General features: G+C 43.3%; 1 protein-coding gene across 4 annotated transcripts in view; it reads left to right on the forward strand.

Moving 5' to 3' along the window:
- Nucleotides 1-23,818, forward strand: part of ap3b1a (adaptor related protein complex 3 subunit beta 1a) — an 83,927-nt gene that overhangs the window by 34,383 nt on the left and 25,726 nt on the right. For 2 of the 4 annotated variants that reach the window (XM_035391361.1, XM_035391358.1), the window contains exons 17-22: nucleotides 270-400; nucleotides 1,437-1,617; nucleotides 3,177-3,330; nucleotides 5,856-6,036; nucleotides 10,136-10,184; nucleotides 10,632-10,738. In XM_035391361.1, the coding sequence (XP_035247252.1) occupies nucleotides 270-400; nucleotides 1,437-1,617; nucleotides 3,177-3,330; nucleotides 5,856-6,036; nucleotides 10,136-10,184; nucleotides 10,632-10,738 (803 nt within the window). Of the gene's footprint in view, nucleotides 1-269; nucleotides 401-1,436; nucleotides 1,618-1,978; nucleotides 1,984-3,175; nucleotides 3,331-5,855; nucleotides 6,037-10,135; nucleotides 10,185-10,631; nucleotides 10,739-23,818 lie in introns of all 4 variants that reach the window. The other 2 variants (XM_035391359.1, XM_035391360.1) reach the window with 2 other exon arrangements.

Raw genomic sequence — 23,818 nt, forward strand, 5'->3', positions numbered from 1 at the left:
GTCATTTTTTAGAGAAGCTACATTTCAGAGCAACACCTAAACACACTGACTGATTACCTTTTTTATTGACCATTATGTGGAAGATTATTGTAATCTATGGGCTAAAATCAGTTTTCTGACCCATTAGGAGCCTCCTTAGTTTGTATTTATACTGTGACATTTGAGCTAATTTAGTGCCAATTACCGGTGGCTGTGATTAAGACCGGGCCTTGCGTCGCGGCGTCCATGTTATTTACTGCGTTTGGTCCTCTCCCCCTCGCCTGGAGCAGATCGGGATCGCTACCAGCTGGGCACTCTGTCCCACACCCTCAACACCAAGGCCACCGGCTACCTGGAGCTGTCCGACTGGCCCGCGGCCGCTCCCGACCAGTCCGTGAGGAACGTGGAGGTGATCGAGCCGGTAAGGGGTCCGCGGCGTCACGGTTCGCCCCTCCCAGACTCACCTGGGGCGTGGGGTTTAACCACACACGACGTATTACCTTTTTTTTTTCCTCTGTTCGGGAAAGAGGGATGGTGATTTGGTCAGAATGAAAATGATGGGAAACGTAGTCCGCCCGTCACCTTTATTCTGGGTTATTATAAGTGTCGGGTGATTGTGTACTCATGGCCGAGGTAAAAAAAAAATTTAAATTAAAAAAAGAGCTCTTGTTATTTCCATCTATACAATTTTCAACTTGCGCGCAGCGCCACGCGATCGGTTTTTGCATTTTTGAATTTGCGGCCCAAGTTCATGAAAACAAAACCAGCCGCGTACTCAAAACTGGGTCCGTCCGGGTCTTACGGTACCTGCCGTTCAGTACACCCACGTACTGCACGCCCACACAGCCACGTGCGCCCGTGAGTCTCTAGCACACTGTGGAGTTCACGTCAATCACAATCAGATGACTGGTGATTGAATTATAGCAGTGCAGCAAGCTCGCGGTCACATCCGAAAATATGCACACGCGTTGTTTGTTCCATTTTATTTCTCGGCAAGTGTGCATTACTATGAATTTCCGTGTTGTTTTGTAGCTGCTTTACTTCATTTGAGAAGTCTGTACGTTATCTGTGATGTCCCACCAAGCCGTATGTTCTAAAAAATCTGTGGATTTTGCTGTAATTTATAGGGCTTACCATTGAAAAGTTTTGCTGCCGTGCACCATGGAAAAAAGTATTTGTGCTATAACAGCTGTGATGCAGAATTAAATATTCCCATAGATGGAGAAAGACATTTTAATGTACTATATTAGAACACTGTAACTGCATAATAAATAAGCCTTTGCTAATAACTGGCTAACTAATCAGAAGTATGTATCAGAAAAATTGGCCCATGTTTTGATTCAGCGCATTAAATAGTGTACACACGCTCCCTGAGGCAGGTCATTCACTTCAGTGTGCCAGGCTTCTGCTCGTCTCCCATTGGCCCTGACTGGGGCTGGGGAACTTCTCCTGAACAGGTGAAAGAGTGGACGCCCGTGCAGGGAAAGACAAAGCCCAAAAAGACCGACGAGAAGTTCTACTCAGACTCGGGAGAGGAGGAGGAAGCCGAGGAGGAAGAGGCATCGGGGAGCAGCAGCAGCAGCGGCGACGAGGAGAGCAGCAGCGACAGTAGCAGCAGCAGCAGCAGCAGCAGTGAAGGTACAGTAGGCCTCACGGTAGGGCCCGGGGCCTGCTAAACAGACCAGGAGGGCTGTCTTCCTCCAGGGCATGTGTAGACTGATAACTGCACGATTAATGATGATGCGCTTACTGAGCTCACACACTCAGCCCAGTGTAGACTTGGCTCTCTGTCACAGCTTCTGCTTGTCCCAGCTTATTAAAACTGTTCTACTACAGTAACTGAGGATGATGCACCCAGCCGGCGTAGTATCGCAGATTGCACCGTTCTGACTGGCTGAATTGTGCGTGGCTGGAATATTTTTAGTAGTGTCAGGATCAAAACCTCACGGATCTGGGACTGATTATTCTAAATGAGTTCAGTATTGTTGTAATTATGTAGGCAGTACCTGTTCACTTGACCGGAGTGTTTTTGTCATTTTTTAAAATGATGCTAATCCCAAACGCAAGCCTTCCTCGCATATTTTTCTGGAGTGCTCGATTTATTGTAGCATCTTTACTGTCTTTTTTAATATGTGGGCCGAGCGTTTATTATGTACTCACAGAACTAAGATGTATGCAGCCAATGGAAATTAAACTATATTTTTGCTGCCAAAGTCCAGCTGAGCTGTTACTCAGCTGGCGTGAAAGAAAACCAATATAAAGCAGCTGTATTTACGACACCGAAAAATTATCAGCCGTAATTGTGAGCATACTGTGGCTACAAGGTGCAGTTCATGTGCAAGAGAACCTGATCAGTCATTTCAAGTAATTTATTGACTTTCTATTACAAATTTATTGACTTTTTAGTATCCTTTGGTTCGTTTTTCTTTTGTATTATCAGCTGATGTCATATCAAAAGCATGAAAATAGCTAAAACATAAATGTACCCTTTTCTACAATTTTACGAACTTCTTGTCGTTCATTACACGGCTGCAGTCTGTGGAATACAGATTTGTAAGTGGTTTTACATTTGTTTCTTTGACAGCTGTGATCCATTGATTACTGTTTCATTAGGTTGTCATTCAAATCAATGGATTATTGCAGATGGCATTTACTTAGTGTCAATGTCTGATTTTGGCAATAAGTATAAAGGGTTAGTATTTCCTAATTTTTCTTATCTCCATCCAAAGTGAAAACATCTGTCACATTAATCTCAATCAAGCTTTTGACACAATTTTATAATCATTAATGTGGAAACTTGCTATCCGTTTTACATAAACATTGAATGGAGGACTATTAGCTATCCGTAGTAGATTTTGGTAATTATTTCAAATAACTCAGATTGTCATCACAGCCCATTTGTAGAGCCCATTTGTAGAGATGTCACAGACTTGGGTACTGTGCCAGGGTACTGTGTGATAGAATGTCTTGAGCTTACAGAAGTGTTTTGGTAGTATATGGATTCAGACTCTTTTTCTTTATCACAATGCCTGGTTGTCAAAATATAAATAGGTGCGATAATTTGGTGCATATCAACTTTCCATTTTTAATATTGCATTTTAAATCTGGATGTGTGTGCCTGCGTGCGTGCTTGTGCGTGTGTGTTGTGTGTGTGTGTGTGTGTGTGTGTCCATGCGTGTGTGTATCTGTGTCTGTAGAGGAGTCTGGCAGTGAGGAGGACAGTGAGGAGAAGAGCAGCAGTAAAGGCAGCAGGAGCAGTGAAGACTCGGAGAAAAGCTCGAGTCACTCCACCTCTGTCAAAAAGAAGAAACGACTCCAGAAAAAAAAGCCCAAACCAGCATCCAGAGACAGGTACTAAACCCCTGCTGTATCCCTTTCTCTACTGTAAAACCCTGCATCCAGAGACAGGTACTAAACCCCTGCTCTATCCCCTTCTCACACTACTGTAAAACCCTGCACCCAGAGACAGGTACTAAACCCCTGATCTATCCCTTTCTCACACTACTGTAAAGCACACTTTTAATGCAACTCCAGACGTCTACTCTGCCCAACTCTGTCACACTGCTCTAAAGCACAAATCAAGTGCTTCTCATTTCATGTTACTGAAGGAATCGGTTTGACACCTTCCGCCCAGTCAGTAAATCACTGTTGAGCTTTCTTTCCTGTCTTAATTTGCAATGACTCGGTGTAAATCGGATTGTTCTGCATTCTTCCTGCAATAAGTGCGTATTAGAAAAGTTCAAAACGTAATGTCATTCCTCCAGGCAATAACATCTGTCCAAGCCTCACTTGCCGTCTTAATTGGCACGGAGCCTTAATGAGGTCACACTGTGTGTTTAAGACACGGGGTCCCCTTCAGCGTAGGGGCCGGCCTCCGAACCGCCCGACGTGACCAATGCGACGTGGCGTCGATAATCTTCATTTCCATCTGTTACGAACGCCTGTTATTTTTTCAACTTGGTGACACACTCGCCCGCTCCTACCTGCATTATCAGGCTGGCAACACTGCTGAAATCTGATTACCTCCATTAGAGGTGCAATAAAGGGAATATTCTTAAAGTAATTTGCCACACGTTAGTGTGGCTAATGGCTCTGGATTGGCCATTATCAGCCTGTGTTATCACTAAGTGGGATTTTAGTCATTAGCTTAAACCACATGTGCCCCCCGACCCGCACACGCACGCACCCGCACCCACACCCACGCTTTTCTCCCACCTGTGCCCTGCTAGTAGGCAATGGAATATGCCAGGATGGAGGTTTGGGTGGGGGTGGGGGGGTGCAATTTTAGCTGCCCCACACCCCCGTTGAAGCATGGCTGTGACAGCATAGCCTGGACCCCCTTACGTCACCCTGAACCCTCCATTACAGACAGTAATTAAAGCACCTCACCCTGCCGCTTCCATAACAAACACAGCATAATGCCCTAATTATGACTTAGTTAATTTAAGTCAGGATTTAATGATTTAAAAAGTGATTTATATTGTTTTTCCTGTTCGGAACAAATGAAATCTGTAGCCTAAATTAATACTGGCTTTTCATCATCGCAAAGTTAAAAAGCCAGTTACCATCGCATTCTCCTCATTAATTTAACATCTGAAAATTCCAGGCAGGCAGGGTAAACATTCATTATGTGGGAGAATTGAAATGGGGGAAAAAAACTCTGATAATGGAATATTAAATTAACTTTGCAAACAAAACAGATTCGTCTTCAGTGTTCTGTCAGACTTGTTGGTTTGAGGCTGCAGTTTTGTAGCTGTTAGTGATGGCAGTTATTTTTAACTTTCCCATGGAGTGATTCTCTGCTTGTTCATTAAGCGGCTGATGTGGATTTCTGCTAGATGAAAATAGCTTGATCTTGGCTTCCCGCGAATGCCAGTTTGTAACATTAAAGCTGCTGTTTACGTTAGCTTACAGTTACACTAATGCATGAGCTTTAGAGTGGCCTGACAATCTTAAATTGTGTCAGTGTATTCATTTACTCCCTCGAAAAATATACTACATTTGAAAGGGCACAACACACGTGAAACTCAAGGAGCTGATTAGTTCTCAACGAAAATACGCTTTTCCCACTCTTCATTCATTACTGCGGAGTAATTGAATTGTTTTTTAACTTGATGTTTGTGATTTAATTGGATTAAAAAGTGTATTTTCTGCTTCAGTAGAAAATAAAACATGCAAATTGGCAATATTTTAATTATCCTAGGCACACAATGTTTATGAATTTTGTGACAATACAGTACCTTTTATGAGTTTACACATAAATGCGTGTTTGTGTGTGCCTGCATGCCTGTGCACGTGCGCGTATTATGTAAATACATGAATTATATATGTAGCATATGTACATGTACGGACACACACATTTCATAATGCAAAAAGGTCAGATTGTTCCCCTGTACATTTCACTTTGAGTACATTTGTTCACTGCGTCCGTTTGTACCTGTATCACTGAAGAATGTGCCTGCTCAGGCAGAGGCCCCTTTTCAAAGCACAGCCGGGGCGACGTAGCTCAGGAGGTAAACGCGGCTGTCTGGAAGTCGGAGGGTTGCCGGTTCGATCCCCCGCACTGGGCATGTCGAAGCGATTTCGAATTGTCCCTGTGCAAGACATCTAACCCCTTATTGCTCCCAGTGAGTTGATTGGTACCTTGCATGGCAGCCTTTCACCGTTGGTATGTGAGTGTGTGTGTGTGTGTGTGAATGGGTGAATGAGAGGCATCAATTGTAAAGCGCTTTGGATAAAAGCGCTATACAAAATGCAGTCCATTTACCATTTATCCGCACTGTGTATGTGGGCTGTCGTAAGCCGCCATTTTGGAGCTGAGAGGAAGTGAGGGGCGGCGGTCTCACCCGCCACCTGTTCTCCCCGTCCCCCCGCAGCGATTCCGGCGACGACAAGAAGAAAGGAGCCAAGCCCAAAGCGGGCAGCGTGTCCTCGCAGTCCCAGGCCGCCTCCTCGGCCGACGGCTCGTCCGGCTCGGGGTCCAGCGCGGAGTCGGAGGCAGACACCGGGTCCGACTCGGGCACCGAACAGAAGAAGCAGCAGAAGTCCAAGCCCAAGGTGAGAACGGTTAGTCTTTTACAGAACCCGTGCAGGCTGTTTCTCCTTCTGTTCCAGTGCGGTCATGTCTGGGTCTTCACCTCATTTTCACTCGTCCTGCTGTTCCTACAGCGCCTGAACTATACCTGATAATAGACTCTTGGTAGGGTATTTTTTACTAGTACGTTGGCCAGTACATGCTTGGTAAATGCAATGAACTGAAAAATTACTGACATTAACTTCTTTTAATGGAAGCTTTTATAGGTCAAATATTTAGCATTTCTTGGCACGTATCTGGTACTTATATGTGCATGCTCGCATCATAGCATAATATCAGGGTCGTACCAGAATGGGCCAATAATAGCATGAAGCAAACCCATCAGCCTGGTGCGCAGACGATGGCCGATATGATGGCCCAATATGCTGATGCGGAGTACAAGCACATGAGAGATGACGCGTTTGATGGGCCACTGACCCTGTAAATTAAGTGTCATGCTCTAAAGGTAGTCTAATCTTAGTCATCTGAACCTCTTTTATTGATGATTTATTTTTGCTTAACCTTTTTTTTTTTTTTACTAGAGGAACTCACAGACAAAGCTACACGGAAACAGAAACTGAGACGGAAATGCATTGCTATACAAACAAGTTGACTTATGTGCTCATCTTTCGTGAACGTGGAAACTTGGTAGCAGTTTTTTGTGTCTTGTGTAGCAGTTTACATTTGTGCTGAAATGTAAAACGGAGGCGTCGGCCGATGTAGCAAGTTAAATATCAGCTTGATATCGGCCCTAGAATTTCCAAATATTGCAACCCTGCTGTTGGTGTCTGGCAACGTAAATTTGTCATCGTGCCTTTTATCACGTTTACAATATCAAACACCTAGTTCGATAGTTAGCTTGCTAGCTAGCTAATTTAATCTAACAGCAATACGATACCGTGCTTGTGAACCTTGGATGTTATTTCCTTCCTCAGCCTGAATTGACACAGCATAACATTAGCCTGCTAACTTTGCTAATTATTCCATCTGAGAAACAATGTGGTCCTGCCTGCACAGCTTTTTATTTGTAGCGTCAAGCTTGTCTTTGGCTACACCTTGTGAGTAGTTTGAATTCATGACATTTCTGAGCAAGGGCAATGCGAACTTGGCTTTTTAAAATCTTGTGTTTGGGGAAAATTGGACAGATTTGCGTTAGACAATTAGCATAATCCTCCAGCTGGTAACGTTCTGGAAGCACAGTTTGAAGTTTAACGTTCCTGTTTGAGGTGCTGTGAATAACTGACGATCGTTGGTGAACGATTGACCTTCCGTGACCTTGTTACAGGTTTGGGGGTTAAGGGAAGGCTCAGAAGGGTATCAGTGCCGTCTCGTGTTAGGTCCCTGTGGTAAATGAGGAGCCTTACGATTATTCATTCGCAAGCTCCGATGCTTCCTGACAGGGAATACTTGAGTAGCTCTGCTTCAATTAATCTGCCTTTTATTGCTCCAGCACCATATTTAAAAATGTGTGACAGATACCCTTTCGATGGAGTGTGATAATTCCTGCAGTTCTGTCACACTTCTGTTAATAATCATTAGGAAGAAGATGAAAGCCTTTATCGAAGAGAGCAGGCATGGAACATCCTTTTATAGGCACCGCGGATTTTAAGATGTGATAATATTCGTGATATTTGGTTGTTTCTTTCTCTCCGCTGTACAGTTGGCTTAATCTACTTCGGTAGAACACATTTCCTTCTCTCTCATCATTCGGTCAGTGCTTTTATTAGGCCGTCTGAAAACTTTTATTTCATTATCTCATCTAAAGTGTGAAGCTGCAGTAGTTGAGTCTTAAAAGAAAATGAGCTGCCTTCTTCCATAGACACAGCATTATTTGAAATGAAAGTACTCCTCTCTTATTAGGCATTGAGTCTAATGCTTTAAAAGCAGGAGAGAAATCCTCGCTGCCTAATATAATTTGAGCCACACATAAACAATGCACTTAAAACATTACTCTGAAATTCTCCAAAACACTATCAGCTAGCTGCTCTGTGTGTGAGGTTTGGCACCTTTCTTATTTTGTGATGTTTCTGTCCTGTATCGTCCTGTATGAAACTGCATACATTGTGTGTATGTGGATGCATGTGTTTGTGTGTGTTAATGTGTGCGTGTCCAGAATCCACATGAATGAGGCTGAACGCTTGTGCTATGAACGCATTCCTGCACAAAACACACGTTCAGGCGCCGCAGTTTGCGTAGAATCTCCCGCTTTAAGTTTCTCATTTGTCTCTCCCCGCCCCAAAAATCCTTCCGTCCCGTCTTCCCTCCCCCCCCCCCCCCCCAGTCAGAGCGCGGCGGCGGCGACGCCGACGGCGGCGGTGGAAGATCAGTCAGTGTGTTGTGTTTGTCGGCGGCGGAGCTGTAGTGTAAATGCGGGCGGGCCCGAGAAATAAAATTTGCACAGCGAAATGCGATTTGGCCCGCCTCTTCTCCCTGCCTTCATTGCTCCCGCCGCGCTGTGAAATTCTCATTTTACACACTTTGCCGGTCGGGTCCCATGAATTATGCATCGCGCCGGAGAAATCCTCAATCTCACGCTTCAGGCCCCGCGGCGCGCCGCCCCGGTTCCATCTCTATTACCAAGATGAATAGTCGATTGGGGAATATTTGATAGGATATGGTTTTAACTTCATTGTTTGTTTTCGGTATTAAGCCCTTTCTTTCGCGACGCTTTCCCCCCTCTCGGCCCGCGATGGCGGAGTGGGATTTTATGGTTCTCGGGGAGAAGGAGGCTAACGGCCGCGCGAGCGATAAAAGCGTTCGTAAGTAAAAACGCTTTCGCACCGCGCCGGCGGCGGCGGCGGCGGCGGCGGCTACGGCGGGGCCCGAGCGCCCCGGCGAGCAGCCGCAGATGACGGAGCGTGTTGTAGTCCCCCACCCCCCCCCACCCCGGCGCGAGGCGGGCCTACCAGAATGGGGGCCGATTGTGTTCGCGTCGCCTGCGACAGCCCAACAGAACGCCCGTTTCATAACAAAAATTAAGGGGGTGAGAACTGAACCCGCGAAATCATGTCAGATATCTTCTGATTCAGAAACTCCCACTCTGCCATGGGGTACGTTGTTTTTTTTTTTTCACTCTAAAATGTAGTTATTATTTTATCCTGTATTTAAGTAGGTGGCCCTATTGAGATTCGACAAACAGTTTTGGCAGTTATTTCAATAAAAGCACATTTTAAAGAATGTGCACGTGCTTATTTGTGTCCACATTGTTAAGGATATGCGCTCATACAGTGCTCTGTACTCATAAGAATCACTTTACCGATCATAAGATAAAATTACCACTTTTTGCAGTCGAGTCGCACAAGCAAAATATTTATAGTATTTTGTGTTCTGCCTCGTAAGTCACGTTCTGGATAAACCATTCGATAACCCTGCACTTCTGTAGTACCTTGTGATAGAAAATTATTTCAGTAAAATTTGTTGAAAAAAGACTAACCATATTTGCTAAGCTTGTAATTTGCTTACTCTAGCCATTATTGAATGAATTAGCCCACTCCACCTGGAACATAGGTCTCAGATTGAGTTCCTGGTGGGTCACTTGTTCATATATTCATTTGTTTTGCTCCTTCCTCAGGCCAGACATACTTGATTAGTGCTGTCATTTACTTGGTTTCGTTTCACCTTTTTACAAATGATGAGCCTCAGCTGAAGTCTGTGCTTGCCCTGTGCTCAAGACTTATTTTAATAAACTTTATTTTTGGAATTGCATTCATGTAAATATGTTCATTATTCATGAACTAATTTGGAGCAATTAAGACAGGTGTGCCACTGTGAATTGATATTAATGTTCTGTTATAAAACACGGCTTAATTTTGTTTCAGTACGTTGTGTTCTAATGTAATTCAGTTTCATGTTGGTAGCAAGGTCTGACAGAATTAAAGCAAATTTAAAGGTGCAGTGTTTGATTTTGGAGAAACGCGCAAGAGAGAGCCAAATTCTGCCACCTCCCGTTCCTTCTCCTCAGCGCTCCCTCCGAAGCCCCTCCCTCCAAACATGCACTCGCACTTCCTGAATACTGGCGAGAATTTGCCTCTCTCATGCACCCCTCCATTTCTGTTTCATGATCAGTGCTGTCACTTTTTGCAGGTGGAAGAAAAGCCAAAGAAAGAAGTGTCTTTGCTGGATCTTGATGACTGTAAGTGTGCCATTACTACAGTTTTCCTCTGTGGACTGTAGCCATGATCAGTCAGACCATTATCAATCCGGGGCCGCTGCCAAATGTACCTTCCCTGGTAGCTGTGACTCACTCCTATATAACATGTGAATAGGCCTGGTATCTAATTGTCTTTGGTATATGTCTGTTCACGCTGCTTCCTTTTGAAGCATGTTGAGTTACTTGTTGAGAAGCACTATACAAATAATTCCACATTTGTCATTCATGAGCTTTCCACCTTAAGTTTTTGAGATGTTTTTCATGAAATAGCATCATAAACCCTTAGTTTCATTTTCCTTGGATAAATATAGTGGATGATGTTATTGTCATCATGCTTGTTAGCTTATCGTGACACCAGTGCATCTGTAGAGTAAGGCATATGTACTGTATTCCACTTTTATGAAATGTTTTATTATTGTTCTTTTCCAGTTGCTGCACCAGTGACCCCTGCCATTCCCACGTCTTCCATCCTCTCTCCGAGCTTACTTGGCGATCTGGAGGGCCTGTCTCTGTCCAATGTCTGTTCCACCATAGAGGTGAATGTTTATCCCTGTTATTTCAAAAGTGTGAAATTATTCCGGTAATTTCTGTGTCATTTTCTTAAACGTTTTATTTAATGTTTGTGGCTACCTTAGCACCCTGGTGAAAGAGAGTGAGTGCCAGCAGGCCTTGAAGAAGGAGGACTTCTTTGATATCAGGACCTCCTGGAAGTTGTCTTGAAATTTGGCAGCCGTTTTTTTTTTTGACACAATGATAAAATGAGTGTTTTTCTCCTTTGGAAGTCTGTGTGAGGGATGTCAGCTCTGGGGGGATTTTTCGAGTTGACCTTTCTCTCCTGGGCAGATTTCTCCCAGTTAGGACATCAGTAGCGGAGGCGTCTCTTCCCCCGTGCACCTCCAAATCCTCATATCTGTCAGCGTCCCGTGCCTCTCCCTCGCTCTCCTTCTCTCCTTCTCTTTTCTCTCTCTCCGTCAGCTGGTGTGTTGCAGCGGAACCCGTTTCTGATCACTGACCTTTCTCTGCTTGACGACTCTTTCCCTCATGTGAAGGAATTCTCTGTCAGAGTAAGCCAGGGAGAAATGAGAAATGGGTCGTCTGCTTTTCATTTTAATGCCATTTCCATGGGAACCGCTTCCTTCCAATTAGGAGGGTCTGACCTCATGGTGCTGAGATTCGAGGTTAGCTGACGAGCTCTGTAAAATGGCCCAACGTGTTAACGCTTTATATGTCACATTTATTATATTTGACCTGTTAACTTTTTACGAATGTGCTTTTAAAATGTATTTTAAGAGAGGGCAAAAAGTACTATGTGCCCAAATTGGGTATATAATCACTGGAATCACTGGCTCTTAAATAATATTTGTAATTTGAATAAAAGGATCCATCAAAAGAAAAAACACTCAAAATGGCCTTGATATTGCCTTGCATAACCTCCATGTAATTGTTTTTATTTATTTTTTACTCTTTTTTTTTTTTTTCCTTCCGTTGCTTGCAATTTTATGACAGTCAACCTGAACATCTTTCCTCAAACATATAGGCCTGTGTACGGCATCGTCTTTTAAGGCTTTATTAAGCTAAATGTGCGTCTCCTCAGCCTACCTGCGAGAGCGTCTTCACAAAGGGATAAAATGTCTCAATGCTAGGGAGAGACCTGCAGTTCAGGCCTGTAGAAATATGCTTTAACCTTCCCCCGTGTAAAAGGCCAAATGAATCATATTAAATAGCTCCGAGCGCCGCGCTCAAACAGTGAGAAATTAATTAGTATCCGAGGAATGGAGATATAAGGCAAATAGATGAGAATGTGACCCTAATATTCCTTATACACGCTGCATTTTCTATTCTTGGAATATGCCCCGACAGGCTATTATAAAAAGCTTCTGGCACTGTAATTGGATATTGCTTTTATAAGTGTGGGCCTGTCTAATGAACAGATAGCTGTGGGTCTCATCAGCTTCTTACAGGGTCAGAGAGTGAGGTTTTTTCCCCCAGCTCTATCCGTTTAACACTAATACTTAATAATAGCGGATTTGCGTGTGCTGTTTGTGACAGGCTCCCCTCCTGCAAAGGTGTAGATCGTTCGGCGTACCTTAGATTTCGGTAATTAGTCTATCATTGCCGTCCTGCTCATTTTCTGGTGGAGTGCCTTGTTACGAAGTGTAAGTGTCAGTTTAAATGTCATTAGTTAACCTCTGGGCAGCTTTCCAGGTTAAGGCCCCTGGTGTAAAAGACTGTGGTTTAGCATTTAGTGTACTATCTGATGTGGAGAGTGGGTGGGTTTGTCTGTCAGATGTGCTGTACGTTATCTCTTCAGTCTCCTTATTGGTCAGATACGGCCTGGGTGTGGCATAATGGCATACCCTGCTTTTCTTGGGACTGTTTTTTTTCCCCCCTGTGAGTGTGCAAAATGTTAGCATGCTTAATATGTTTAAAGGTAAAATTGTGCAATGTGATGCACACATTACTCTTTACACTTATCTTTTTACTATTTAGTTTGTGTCCTTTCGCTAGCCAGTGAAACACATGTTTCAGGTATTAGTGGGGTATTGAAGTAGGTTGTTACCTGCTGCTACATCGCAGATGTGGGTTGGGCTCCAGGCGAAACAAAATGACAGCGCATGGCTCTTTGTTGCACAAAATGGACGTAATTCGTTTTTTTTTTTTTTTTTAAACAATAGGACAAAGGTGATGTGTAAAATGGAGGGAGGATACTCAGCTTTATAACTAAAAAAAAAAACATAATTTAGTGTTCGTTACCACTTTAATTATTTGGAACAGCAGCATTGCTGCAGGAAACAGTATGGCAGAACATTTAACATCAGGAACATCACCTGATCAGCATTCTGTGCAATGTGACTGTTCAATTTCTCAACGGTGCCTGTATACAAAAATATTAACATTGCATTTCGGTAATACTATACCTATTACTATCCATGTTACACCTAGATATTTTGCAGATCCTGCTCAAGTACAGCAGTACTATAATCCTGTACTCACCAGTCCAGTGCCAAATGACTTGGTTATTAGCAAGACTGAATCTGTCATGGTACATTGCTCATTCTATTACAAGCCGTGATTATGACACAGAATATTAAAGAAACTGGTATTGGTGATCTTGTTTATTTTTTAGTGCACATTATTATCTTACAATTATTATAATTTTTTTTTTTAATTCACTTATGTCTGGAAATTCTTAATGTGTTTTTTCATTAGTATAATTATGGTAGGTTTTTTTTCCATTAACTGTGCCATATCTTAATGAGCACTAGCATCCAGTGTATTCATTTTCAGAAAATAGATGGCTTGCTCAAAAACTGTTTACACCACTTCATGTACTTTTATTTTAGGCTTATGTTTTCCTTATTCTTAGCATGTAATTACTTCCTACCAATGTATAAAGTATCAAGCTGTTTATTTGGACTCAGTGTTTTGGCTGTCTGTCTGATCAATTTAATCAGATATTTCAGCCCGGTGATGTTCTACTTTACTGGTATTGACCCTTATTTGGTTCTTAAGTTGAGAAACAACAGCAACAGACTCCAAATGCAATTTCTACACCTAGAATCAACTCTAGACCTTTTGTTAGCTTTCTTGTGCATGAACTAATGATGCAAAGACACATAGCTGGCGAAGAATCAGCTGAGCAGCCAACTGTCCCATTACTCCCCTAAAATGCGGGACCATGTATAAAAAGGGCTGCATTTCAAATTAAAGCTGACAGCCTACGCTTTAACCTCATATTCATTGTTTCATTTCAGATATAATGTTCTGAAACACAGAGCCAAAACAAAAAAAAACAGTGTCGTCATCACAATAACTTTTGCATTTAACTGTATCTACGCAGCTGGCCTATATGCTGCTCCACTAAATCCACGTGTTATTTTTGTGAAAAAAGATTATTCGTCTTTAAGCATTATTGCTTTAATGCTTGACGGTAGTTCTGTGTGTGATTTGTGGTAAACACATTTGATAGTTTTTTTCCATATTTTTTAGTACCGATGTGTTTTTCATGTGTGTTTTTTAGCGGCTGTGCGTGGAGCAGTAATGTGCCTCGGCCCAGTAGCTGAGTAGTTTTGGTCGCTGTATATGCCTGACAGTTTGAGTTGTGCTTGTTCGGGGGGGGGGAAGGATATCCCAGATGGAAGCAGTTCACACTATTTGTCTCTCATCAGTATCTATGTTTTTATTAGGAGGTTTATAGTAGAGGAGGTGAGGGCTCCCTCCTGCAGCACTGAATCACCGCATTGACACCCAGGGAAAGTGTGAAAAATGCTGCGGAGCATTGCATCAGTCAGAAAAAAACCGCGTGTGTGCAGAATGGAAAGTCCTGGGCCGCTTTCAACAAATAACTTACGCTCAAAATGTAGACCCTAGAAGAACGTGGATCAGAAATAGTTTATTCTTATCGTCATTATGGCATAGTATTTAGTGCGATCGTAAGCATTCATACCGCAAACTTCTTCTATTTCCGCCATTTTTAGTGACTGTTTACAGGATAGCCTACCACCAGAGAGTTATTCTGATGGTAAAATCTATTTACGTGTTTTGTCTACTTGATAATTGAAAGGCCACTTTAAATTAATTTGCTTTTGTCACGTGACCTAAAATAGCCGAAGTGGCTAGAATTTGCATAGAGCATAGTGAGAATTTCGCATCTTTTGCAGAAAGACACGGCATTCAGAAAGGAAGGATTGGGATATTTCTTTGTTACCTTTTTTTATCTTGAGGTTGATAATGGTGATTCTGGGCATAATTGTGTTGTTCTAATCCTGTATTATAAAAGGCTGCTGCTTGCCCATCATGTGTTCTCTCCTTGTTAATCCAGAGTCAGTCAATTAACCTTCGATTACGGCTGTTAGAATGGAAATGAGGCTCCTGTCTGGGCCCCGAGGCCGCCTCCTGCCTCCGCCCGCCTCTGATGGAAATTCTTAGGGTCACTGAATATGTCCTATGTCATGTCTGATAGCTCCTAAAAATTCAGAGCAGTTAAATCCACCGTAGAGCTATTTAGCGCGACCTTCTGCCTGCCTGTGCACTGAGATATAAAGGAATGGGCCATCGCAATTAAGCAGCCTCACTCTCAATCAGGCGTCTCCTGTGAGGGTGGGGAGGGAGAGGTGGAGGGAGTCAGGCTTTGTCTCCCCTCATGCACCGGGCCAGCGTTAGACAGTATCCCTGAATCCCTCCTCCCCACCCCCGCCTCCCCCCCCCCCCCACCGCCTGGCTTTGGGGTGGGGTGCTCTCAACCAGGAAATATTTGGATGTATGCAGGTTCTCGAGTGATGCGTGACCCCGCCTTACGCGCACGGGCCTTTTATGCTGCCGTGAGTGTCCCTCCACACCTTTTTTTTTTTTCTTCTTCTTCCTCGACAGATAAAGAAGTGAAGTGCTTTTTTCAAATTGGAAATAAAGCGGGTTTCTGGGTGGAAGTCCCTCAGTGAAACTCCACTGGGGACTGTGTCCAAGCACGGAGCCCCCCGTTGGAGTGAAATGAATCAATAACCGAGTAGATTGCAGCGATGGCATGGCACTGCCTTAAGTGCTTGACTTTTATTTCTTTTGCTAAGTCCGGGATTCTTTCGTATGTTTTTTTTTTTCCCCCCCCCCTATCTTATTCCATATCTATCAGATGGCGCTTTTATTATGTCACTTGACTGAGAGAACCTTATTTGCCAGGCTGAATGTTTGAATGACAGTACGCTTGCTTCAGTCCGTCGTGACAATCAAAACGCAGCGAGTCAATACTGAATCTGCACGCGCTGCATTAATGGAAGCCTCCTGTAGGCCGTTTAGCCGGGTTTAGGACTGTCACTGGGAGTTGAAGGCCTGTGTACTGGTGATGTAGGGAAAAAAACAAACAAAAAAAAAAGAATGCTAAAGAAATCTTGAAAGTCAGTTCTATGCATAAAGACACGAGGGGGTCCACTGTATTTTTGTATGTGGTAAACAACCCCCAGTCTCATTTATTCAGGTGTGATTTTCAGATTTTAAATGGACCCGCCAAGGAATTTGTCTCCGCTGAGCAGTTCAGCCTTTTAGAAAATTACTACATGGTTATCAGTAGCATTTAGATTAACCCGGGTTATTGTGTCTGGAACCCCCCTCCCGGCCAACATGCGCTCTCTAATAACATTTTGACATTAGGATCTCCACGAAATAGTATTTAAGCCCCCTTTCAGCGGGTGGGCAGTTGATAACTTTTCATTCATAATTAGCTCATCGCGAATCGGTAGACATTTCAGGGAAATTGAACTGTCAGTGGGTAGAAACAAGCGTTTGACCTCATCACATTGAGTGGGGCCCATCATAATTTGTTCATTTGGTGCCCATCAGCCCAGCCTCATCTCTCATTCGGCACCTCGCTGACCTTCCCTCTCCAATTCCACTCGGTTCAGCTTTAATTATGACTCAGCAGACCCAGAGAAATATTGCAGCCCGCTCTCAAAAACCCTGAACTGCCACTCAACAAAAGATTGGTTTTTAACAGGTAATAAATGCCCAAAGGAAATAGTGCACCCCGTGTCTGTTCGGTCGGCGTGTGTGCGCGCGCTTGTGTGTGTGTGTGTGTGGTGTATTTGTGCTTGTGTGTGTGTGCATGTGCATATGCGTGTGGTGTGTCTGTGTTCGTGTGTGTGTGTGTGTGCTTATGTGTGTTTATGCATGTGTATGCGTGTGTATGCGTGTGCATGTGCATGTGCATATGTGTGTGGTGTGTCTGTGTTCGTGTGTGTGTGTGCACGCGCTTGCTCCTGTGTGCATCTTTGTGCATGCGTGTGCGCGCTTGTGTGTGTGTGCGTGTATGCGTGTGTGAGAGTGTGCACTCCTGTGCATGTGTGTGGGTGCGCTTGTGTGTGTGTGTGCGCCACCCCCCCCCCCCCCCCCCCTTCCAAGGGACATGGCCCGAGTAGTTCTTTTGTTGTCTTTTTTTATTGTACATTGACAGCACTTCTGCGTTTTCTTGTCCTTATTTCTGAATGTTACCATTTGCCAGGTTTTAAAGGGTTGCAAATGCACAAAAATAATATTGCAGAAATTTTGCAAACGGAAAGCACAATGGAACGTTACCACTCTTCTTTGCGATAGGCTATCAATTCCTTCCATTCTGCTTTGTTTGGCTTCTACATTGGCTACCACAAGAAAGCTTTGCTATCAAGGTTCCATTGTAGTCATTATGTGCAGGCTACAGCTCTGCCACCAATAATCATAGGCAACTGAGGTAAAGAAGACAGGCATGCTTCTGTGAAAGAAAGCTTGTAAGTGTGTGAGTGTGCTAGATGGGTGGGAAAGAGGGTGCCAGATGGGTATTTTGTACTGTATAGAACGTAAGAGTTGCATTTCTCTGGGTTGCTTGGGTGGAAAGTGAAAGTGATTTATTTATTTATTTTTGATTTGGAATTTCCAGCTTTCTGTAACCACTGCCACATTCAGGCAAACCCTGCTTATTCCATTCCCTGAGCAGAAGACAAACTTGGAAAAGTTAACTGTTATTAGGTAAAACTTTGTGAACAACCATACTCGCAGCTTAATGCCAATACCATAATCTAGACAGACACACATACATTTGCTTGAAGGTAAGCTAGAATTCTGCCTATTAGTAACATCAGATACCATGTTTAGCCTATTACCTAGTTAGCCAAGTGATTAATTAAAATCGAATCAAAGTTTATTTGTCCAGCGCGGAGTCAACAATACCACAAAAAGGCAGTTATTAGCTGGCAATCAAGTGCTTAGTGCTTAATATTTGCCTGCGAGTGTCCTTGTGTATGTGAAAGGAAGACATAGTAAACAATAAGAGAAATAATAAACTAAAATTAAAGATAAAATGGATTAGAAAGTAAATGAAAATAGAGCTGCTAGAATAGGTAAATATTGCACATAATTAGGCTATGTAGGTTCAATGTAAGACTGAACAAATCCTTCCGCAGCCCTGTGGATGTCCATCCATTCTCTCTATCCATTGATAAAACATTAAATATTGGGTAGCATTGCTTTGGAATAGAGCTTGTTCAATTTGAGTGAGCTGAAATATCCAATATTGCTTGTTGTAACTTGTCCTCAATTTGATATCAATACATTTAATAGCAGGTCTAGATTTTGCAAGTTTTGATTAATTAATAGTAAGTGCCTATGTATGCGTTGTTGAATATGTTGAAAACATGTTTTTTTATTTGCAGTTCTGTGGATAGGACCAGTATTTTTATCCAGGCTATGATTTTCTGAAAGAGGCTGCTTGGCTTCAAAGAAAATCCGTACAGTTTCCGACTGCAACATACTGTAGGAAGTAGCCATTGATTGGACGTCCCTATCGCTGTGCGTATCACGTTACACTGTACATTCACTTCCTGAACTACCATTAGGACCAAGGTTTACAGTTACTTCCTTGTTGGTTGCAATACACATCTGGCAAATATCCAAGTCAATATAGCGAAGATGGGTGAAAGTAGTAGTGATAGTGAGATGCTTGCTGTAGCAGCAGAACTGCTAATAAAAGCACGTGGTACATGGAGAGCAGGCACAGTTGTGCCAGGACCTAGATTCACATTGTTTCTTAATTTCACCATCTTTTCCCTGAGCAGTATGTGCACGATTGATTTGAGATGAGACTACTCATCTACCACGTGGTCTTTAATTAATTACAAGAGTGAATTTTTTAAAACGTATGTTGTTGCCAAACACCACCACCCCCCACGCGCACCCATCACTAAAAAAATGTTCTAGGGAAAACGGTGGATACATTTTCTAAAACAAAGAACAGGAAGTCTCACAGGAAGTGCCATTTACGATAATTTCAGAAATCTGAGAAAAGCAAGTGAACTTTCACCATTCTGACTGTTTTGCCTACTCTCAGTATGTAGGCAAAATGAAAGAAAAGGACATCTCTACTATGACTAGTACTATTTGTGAAAACAGCCTGGACGTTTACAAATCATTTAGTGATTAAAAAAAAGAAACAAATTGAGCACATTTTTTTAAAAGTGGAAATTCATTGCTGAACAAGAGTTGAGTTAAGTCGGGTTCCCTGAGTTGAGTCATTCACCGTCCAAACATCACTCTCACAATGAATGCTTCCAAATTGCACATGCTTATTTGAGTACATAATTTTTATGTACTTGTACTTGCATAGACAAGCACTTCAGATTTTTTATTTTGTGCAAATTGTAATTGCTAAATGGTGATGGGTTAAAGAAAATTGCCTTCTTCCATCCTGTACTTCATATATTTGGTAAAATCACAAGGGGGACAAAAGATGGCATATTACATCTTTAAGAGGTCAAGAGGCTTTTAGCCTTTTTGTCTTTAAATGTCACCCTGCAATTGCCTTTAATGAGGTAATTCTGTCACATAAAGATAATTACCCCTCTGTTGCCTGGAAGGCAGTTCATGTATGAATGTGAATGCCTCAGTTAAATAAATGTCAGGGACTGGGTCAGCTTAAAACATGATATCGTTTCTGACAGTGAAATTCGCTTGCTGAAAAGGCATATTTTTCCTGCGAGCATATCGGTTTGTTTTGTTGATGTTTTGCTGTGGTGTGAAAATGACCCTGGCTTTATTTAGCCTTAGAGTAATTTCAACCCTGTGAGTTCTGCTAATTAAAACACTTAAAACCACCGCGCAGATTAATAATGTAATTGTTGCTTGATAGAATTGAAAGAAATGTTTACTGATCGTCGCAATTAAAGCAGACGGACTGAATAGTTTTCTGTATTGGAGTTTTAACTTTGGGAGTGACCTGCGTGACACATAAGCAGCAGTAGCTGAAGGGCGGGATTCAGAACGGCCGCGCACTCTAATAGGCATATTTCATTAGCCTCTTTCATTTGCTCACCGCAAAATGTGAAATCGAAATAGATTTTTTTAATGTATCTCCCCACATCTCAATCTCTACATAAATAGGGCCCCCCCCCTTTGCAATAAAGCCTTACAGTTACAGTGGTGACTTTGAATATGTCAGCAGGATTTTCAGGTCATTTGACGAAAAGGATACAAGTATTGCCGGAGAGCACTGAAGGTGAATGCCGGTCTCATCAATCACGGTGGCTTTCTTTAAGTTGATACATAATAGAGCCCCTCAATCAACTTCCTCCTCCGTTGTCACCGTTCGGGAAGGAGAGCAAGGTGAGGAGGCCCGGCCCGGGAGTCAAGGTTAGCCGGCGGCTAAGGCGTTATTTACACTTGGACGGGAGGATAAGTCAGCGTTAGAGGAGAGTCCTCATGGGATGTCCAGTTTGTCAATTGGTGATGATAAGCAGTTTGAGTCCCCGGGCAGACCTTGAGCGGTGACAGGGGCCCTGTCAGGGTGGTAAATCTCGGCGAGGGGTATCAGAGATTACGGCCGGCTTTATTGACACGGACTGCTCTAACACGTCCAAAAGTGCTCAGATAAATTTCCCTTTCGTCGCCGGGGCGGCTCGGCAACATGACAGCTTGGTGGCAATATTTGCTTGACCTACAGCATATTAAAGTGCCGAAGCGCCTGGAGTGGCGCTCGCGGATGACACAGTGTTGTCTTGCGCCCGTTCAGTGCACGTCAGCTGTTTTTTTGTCTGTATCTGTGTGCGTGCGTGCGTGCGTGTGCGCGCGTGCGTGCATGCGTGCGTGTGTGCGTGCGTGCATTTTTTTCATGTGGACAGGATTGTACAGTTTACCATTTGTCATATATGAATATTCCCAGTTCTCACTGTTCCCTGCTCACTGTTCTTATATGCTTTTTGTACATGTGTCATATAAAGCACTGTTCATATGTGCTATTCTGTGTATCATATGAAGCACTGTTCATGTGTGCTCTTCTGTGTATCATATGAAGCACTGTCCATATGTGCTATTCTGTGTATCATATGAAGCACTGTCCATATGTGCTATTCTGTGTATCATATGAAGCACTGTCCATATGTGCTATTCTGTGTATCATATGAAGCACTGTCCATATGTGCTATTCTGTGTATCATATGAAGCACAGTTCACGTGCTATTCTTTTTATCATATGAAGCACTGTTCATATGTGCTATTCTGTTTATCATATGATGCACTGTTCATATGTACTATTCTGTGTATCATATGAAGCACTGTTCATATGTGCTATTCTGTGTACCATATGAAGCACTGTTCATATGTGCTATTCTGTTTATCATATGATGCACTGTTCATATGTGCTCTTCTGTGTATCATATGAAGCACTGTCCATATGTGCTATTCTGTGTATCATATGAAGCACAGTTCACGTGCTATTCTTTTTATCATATGAAGCACTGTTCATATGTGCTATTCTGTTTATCATATGATGCACTGTTCATATGTACTATTCTGTGTATCATATGAAGCACTGTTCATATGTGCTATTCTGTGTATCATATGAAGCACTGTTCATATGTGCTATTCTGTGTGTCATGAAACACTGTTCATATGTGTTTTTAAGGATTGCATTTGGGCCTCTTATTCTGAATGTTGTGTGAGTTGTTTTGACCAGCCTTTTGTGTAAGAAATGCTGTACTAGGAATGTCTTGGTGTGTTATGTCTTGAGACATGCAATTGATTTGACGTCTTTCCTAAACGTCTTCTCTGGATTCAGGCCTGCAGATGGGGACGACCAATCCATAGCTACCTTCTGCATGTCTCTGGTTGCTTTCCTGTTATAATTACCTTGGGTCGTTATCATTCAGGAAAAAGCCAATGGTTGTCTGGCAAGCTGACGAGCCTTGACTGTACTAGTATCGTAAGAGATTGCCAACTCTTCTTAAAAAAATCAAAGAAAAATCATTTAATCTTTTTATACTTGAATGTCACAAATCAGTTTGCAGGTAGAGATAATTTGTGTCCTGTTTGAGAGAGTCACACTTTTGATGTATCCCCAGTAGGTGAGACGAGCAAAGTATTCAGCAAGGTCCCGATCGGAGTTGCTATCCTGGGGAAATTCAGTCATAATTATATAATGTTAAAACTGTGTGGTCGGTGCAGAGTATATTATTTTGAGTTGACCGCGGGATCCCCGCTTCTGGGGCTCTCCGGTGTCTGAGCCCCTTCTGTGGGACGGTGGGACTTCATGCTTTGCAAAACCCGCAGGTTTCCCCATTCGATGGGGTCGCCTTTGGAAATATTGACGGATTATCCAGGGGAAAACAGTGAGGTTTAACGAAGAGCAGGCTAGGACGGTTTTGGCTTTCGGGGGAACTCTGCGGATCTCCCATGGTCCCGCGCTCTCGTCTGGCCGACGGGGGGGCGGGCGGGGGGGGCCCGCTCGGCGCGGAGCGTGGCGGAGAGGCAATCTAGCGTGTTCATTTCTTTTGTGCTTTAGCGGTATTTCATCCAATCGGTCGCGCGAGTCCCGGCTCCGCCCTAATGGAATAAGGCACGTCCCGGTCTGCGTGGGGGGCCGAGCCCAAATGATTATCTGTCACTTGCTTTTAGGGCGTGGGGGAGGGGTGCAGGTGTGCGGGGGGGGGGCTTCGAAAGAGGGCGGGTTGCATCTTCAATACCAGGACACCTCGGACGAGGGGGCCATTTCATTAACCCCTTCAGGGCAGTGCTTTTGCCGGCACGGTCCAGAGGTTAAGGCGCGGCATTGGCCAAACAGGTATGCTTGGCTGCTTTGCGAAATGTGACTTTTTTTTATGGGCCTTTTCTCTACCGTGGCATGCTGGGAGAAGGGGGGCGGAGCAGCACAGTGCTCTCTATGAGGTAGGGTTGACGGACAGAACTTTATAATCCGTACGGGTAACGCATATGGGAGGGGGGATTTCCATTTTTCCCAGAATGCCTCGTTTACTCACTGTAACCTTAAACATCTGCACATTTCAAATATTTTCTAAATCTCACATTGGAAAATTGAATATGTAGCCTTAAACATATTTTAAACAAAGTAATTGTGTATATGGTACGATACAGACAATATACCATTTGGGATCAAAGAGGAAAATAATATGTCATTGCCACATGAAGACTGTAGTGGTGCAGTTAACATAATAGTTTTTTAATATTCATGTATTTATGCAGCTGTATTTTATTTATTTCATTAGGATTTTACGTTCACTGTATTAAACCATGTTATTTGAAAGGTATTGGGGTCGTTCACCGTTAGGTACATGGAGTGATCAAGATTGCTTTGAATGCCAGGTTGGTTTTGTTTCCCTGGCTTTTGTAATTTCAATAATTCCAGTTGGCGTGCTGTGATGCGCTTGAAAATATCTCCAAGACATCACCTTCAGTCCCCCCCCCCCCCCCCCCCACTCGAAACTCAACTGTAACGAATTAACACCCACGACTAGCCATCTCAATATAGCAGCCATCAGGTGCTGCTTTGCATCCCTCAAATCTACGTGGAATCGATAATATGCTCAATTACCCACTAACCGCGGAGTGTTTGTCATTTTTTACTCTTCAATTGTTTTTTTTTTTTTCTCCCAAGCTAGTGCTAGCTCCACGCCTCTCTCCCTCTTTTTTTCCCCGACCGCGCGCGGTCTGTCTGTTCGGTTCACAGTTACGGCCCTTATAAATGTTTCAGTAAGTGTTATGTAGACAGTTATGTGCGCTCTCATCCCACGGCTATTTGCGTACGGTAATAAACTGTGATAAAACGCGTGTCTTCGGGGCGACGGGCTCGGAGTCGCGCGCCTTTCCTTGCG

Source organism: Anguilla anguilla, chromosome 14 (genome assembly GCF_013347855.1).
Source record: "Anguilla anguilla isolate fAngAng1 chromosome 14, fAngAng1.pri, whole genome shotgun sequence".
Taxonomy (NCBI): domain Eukaryota; kingdom Metazoa; phylum Chordata; class Actinopteri; order Anguilliformes; family Anguillidae; genus Anguilla; species Anguilla anguilla.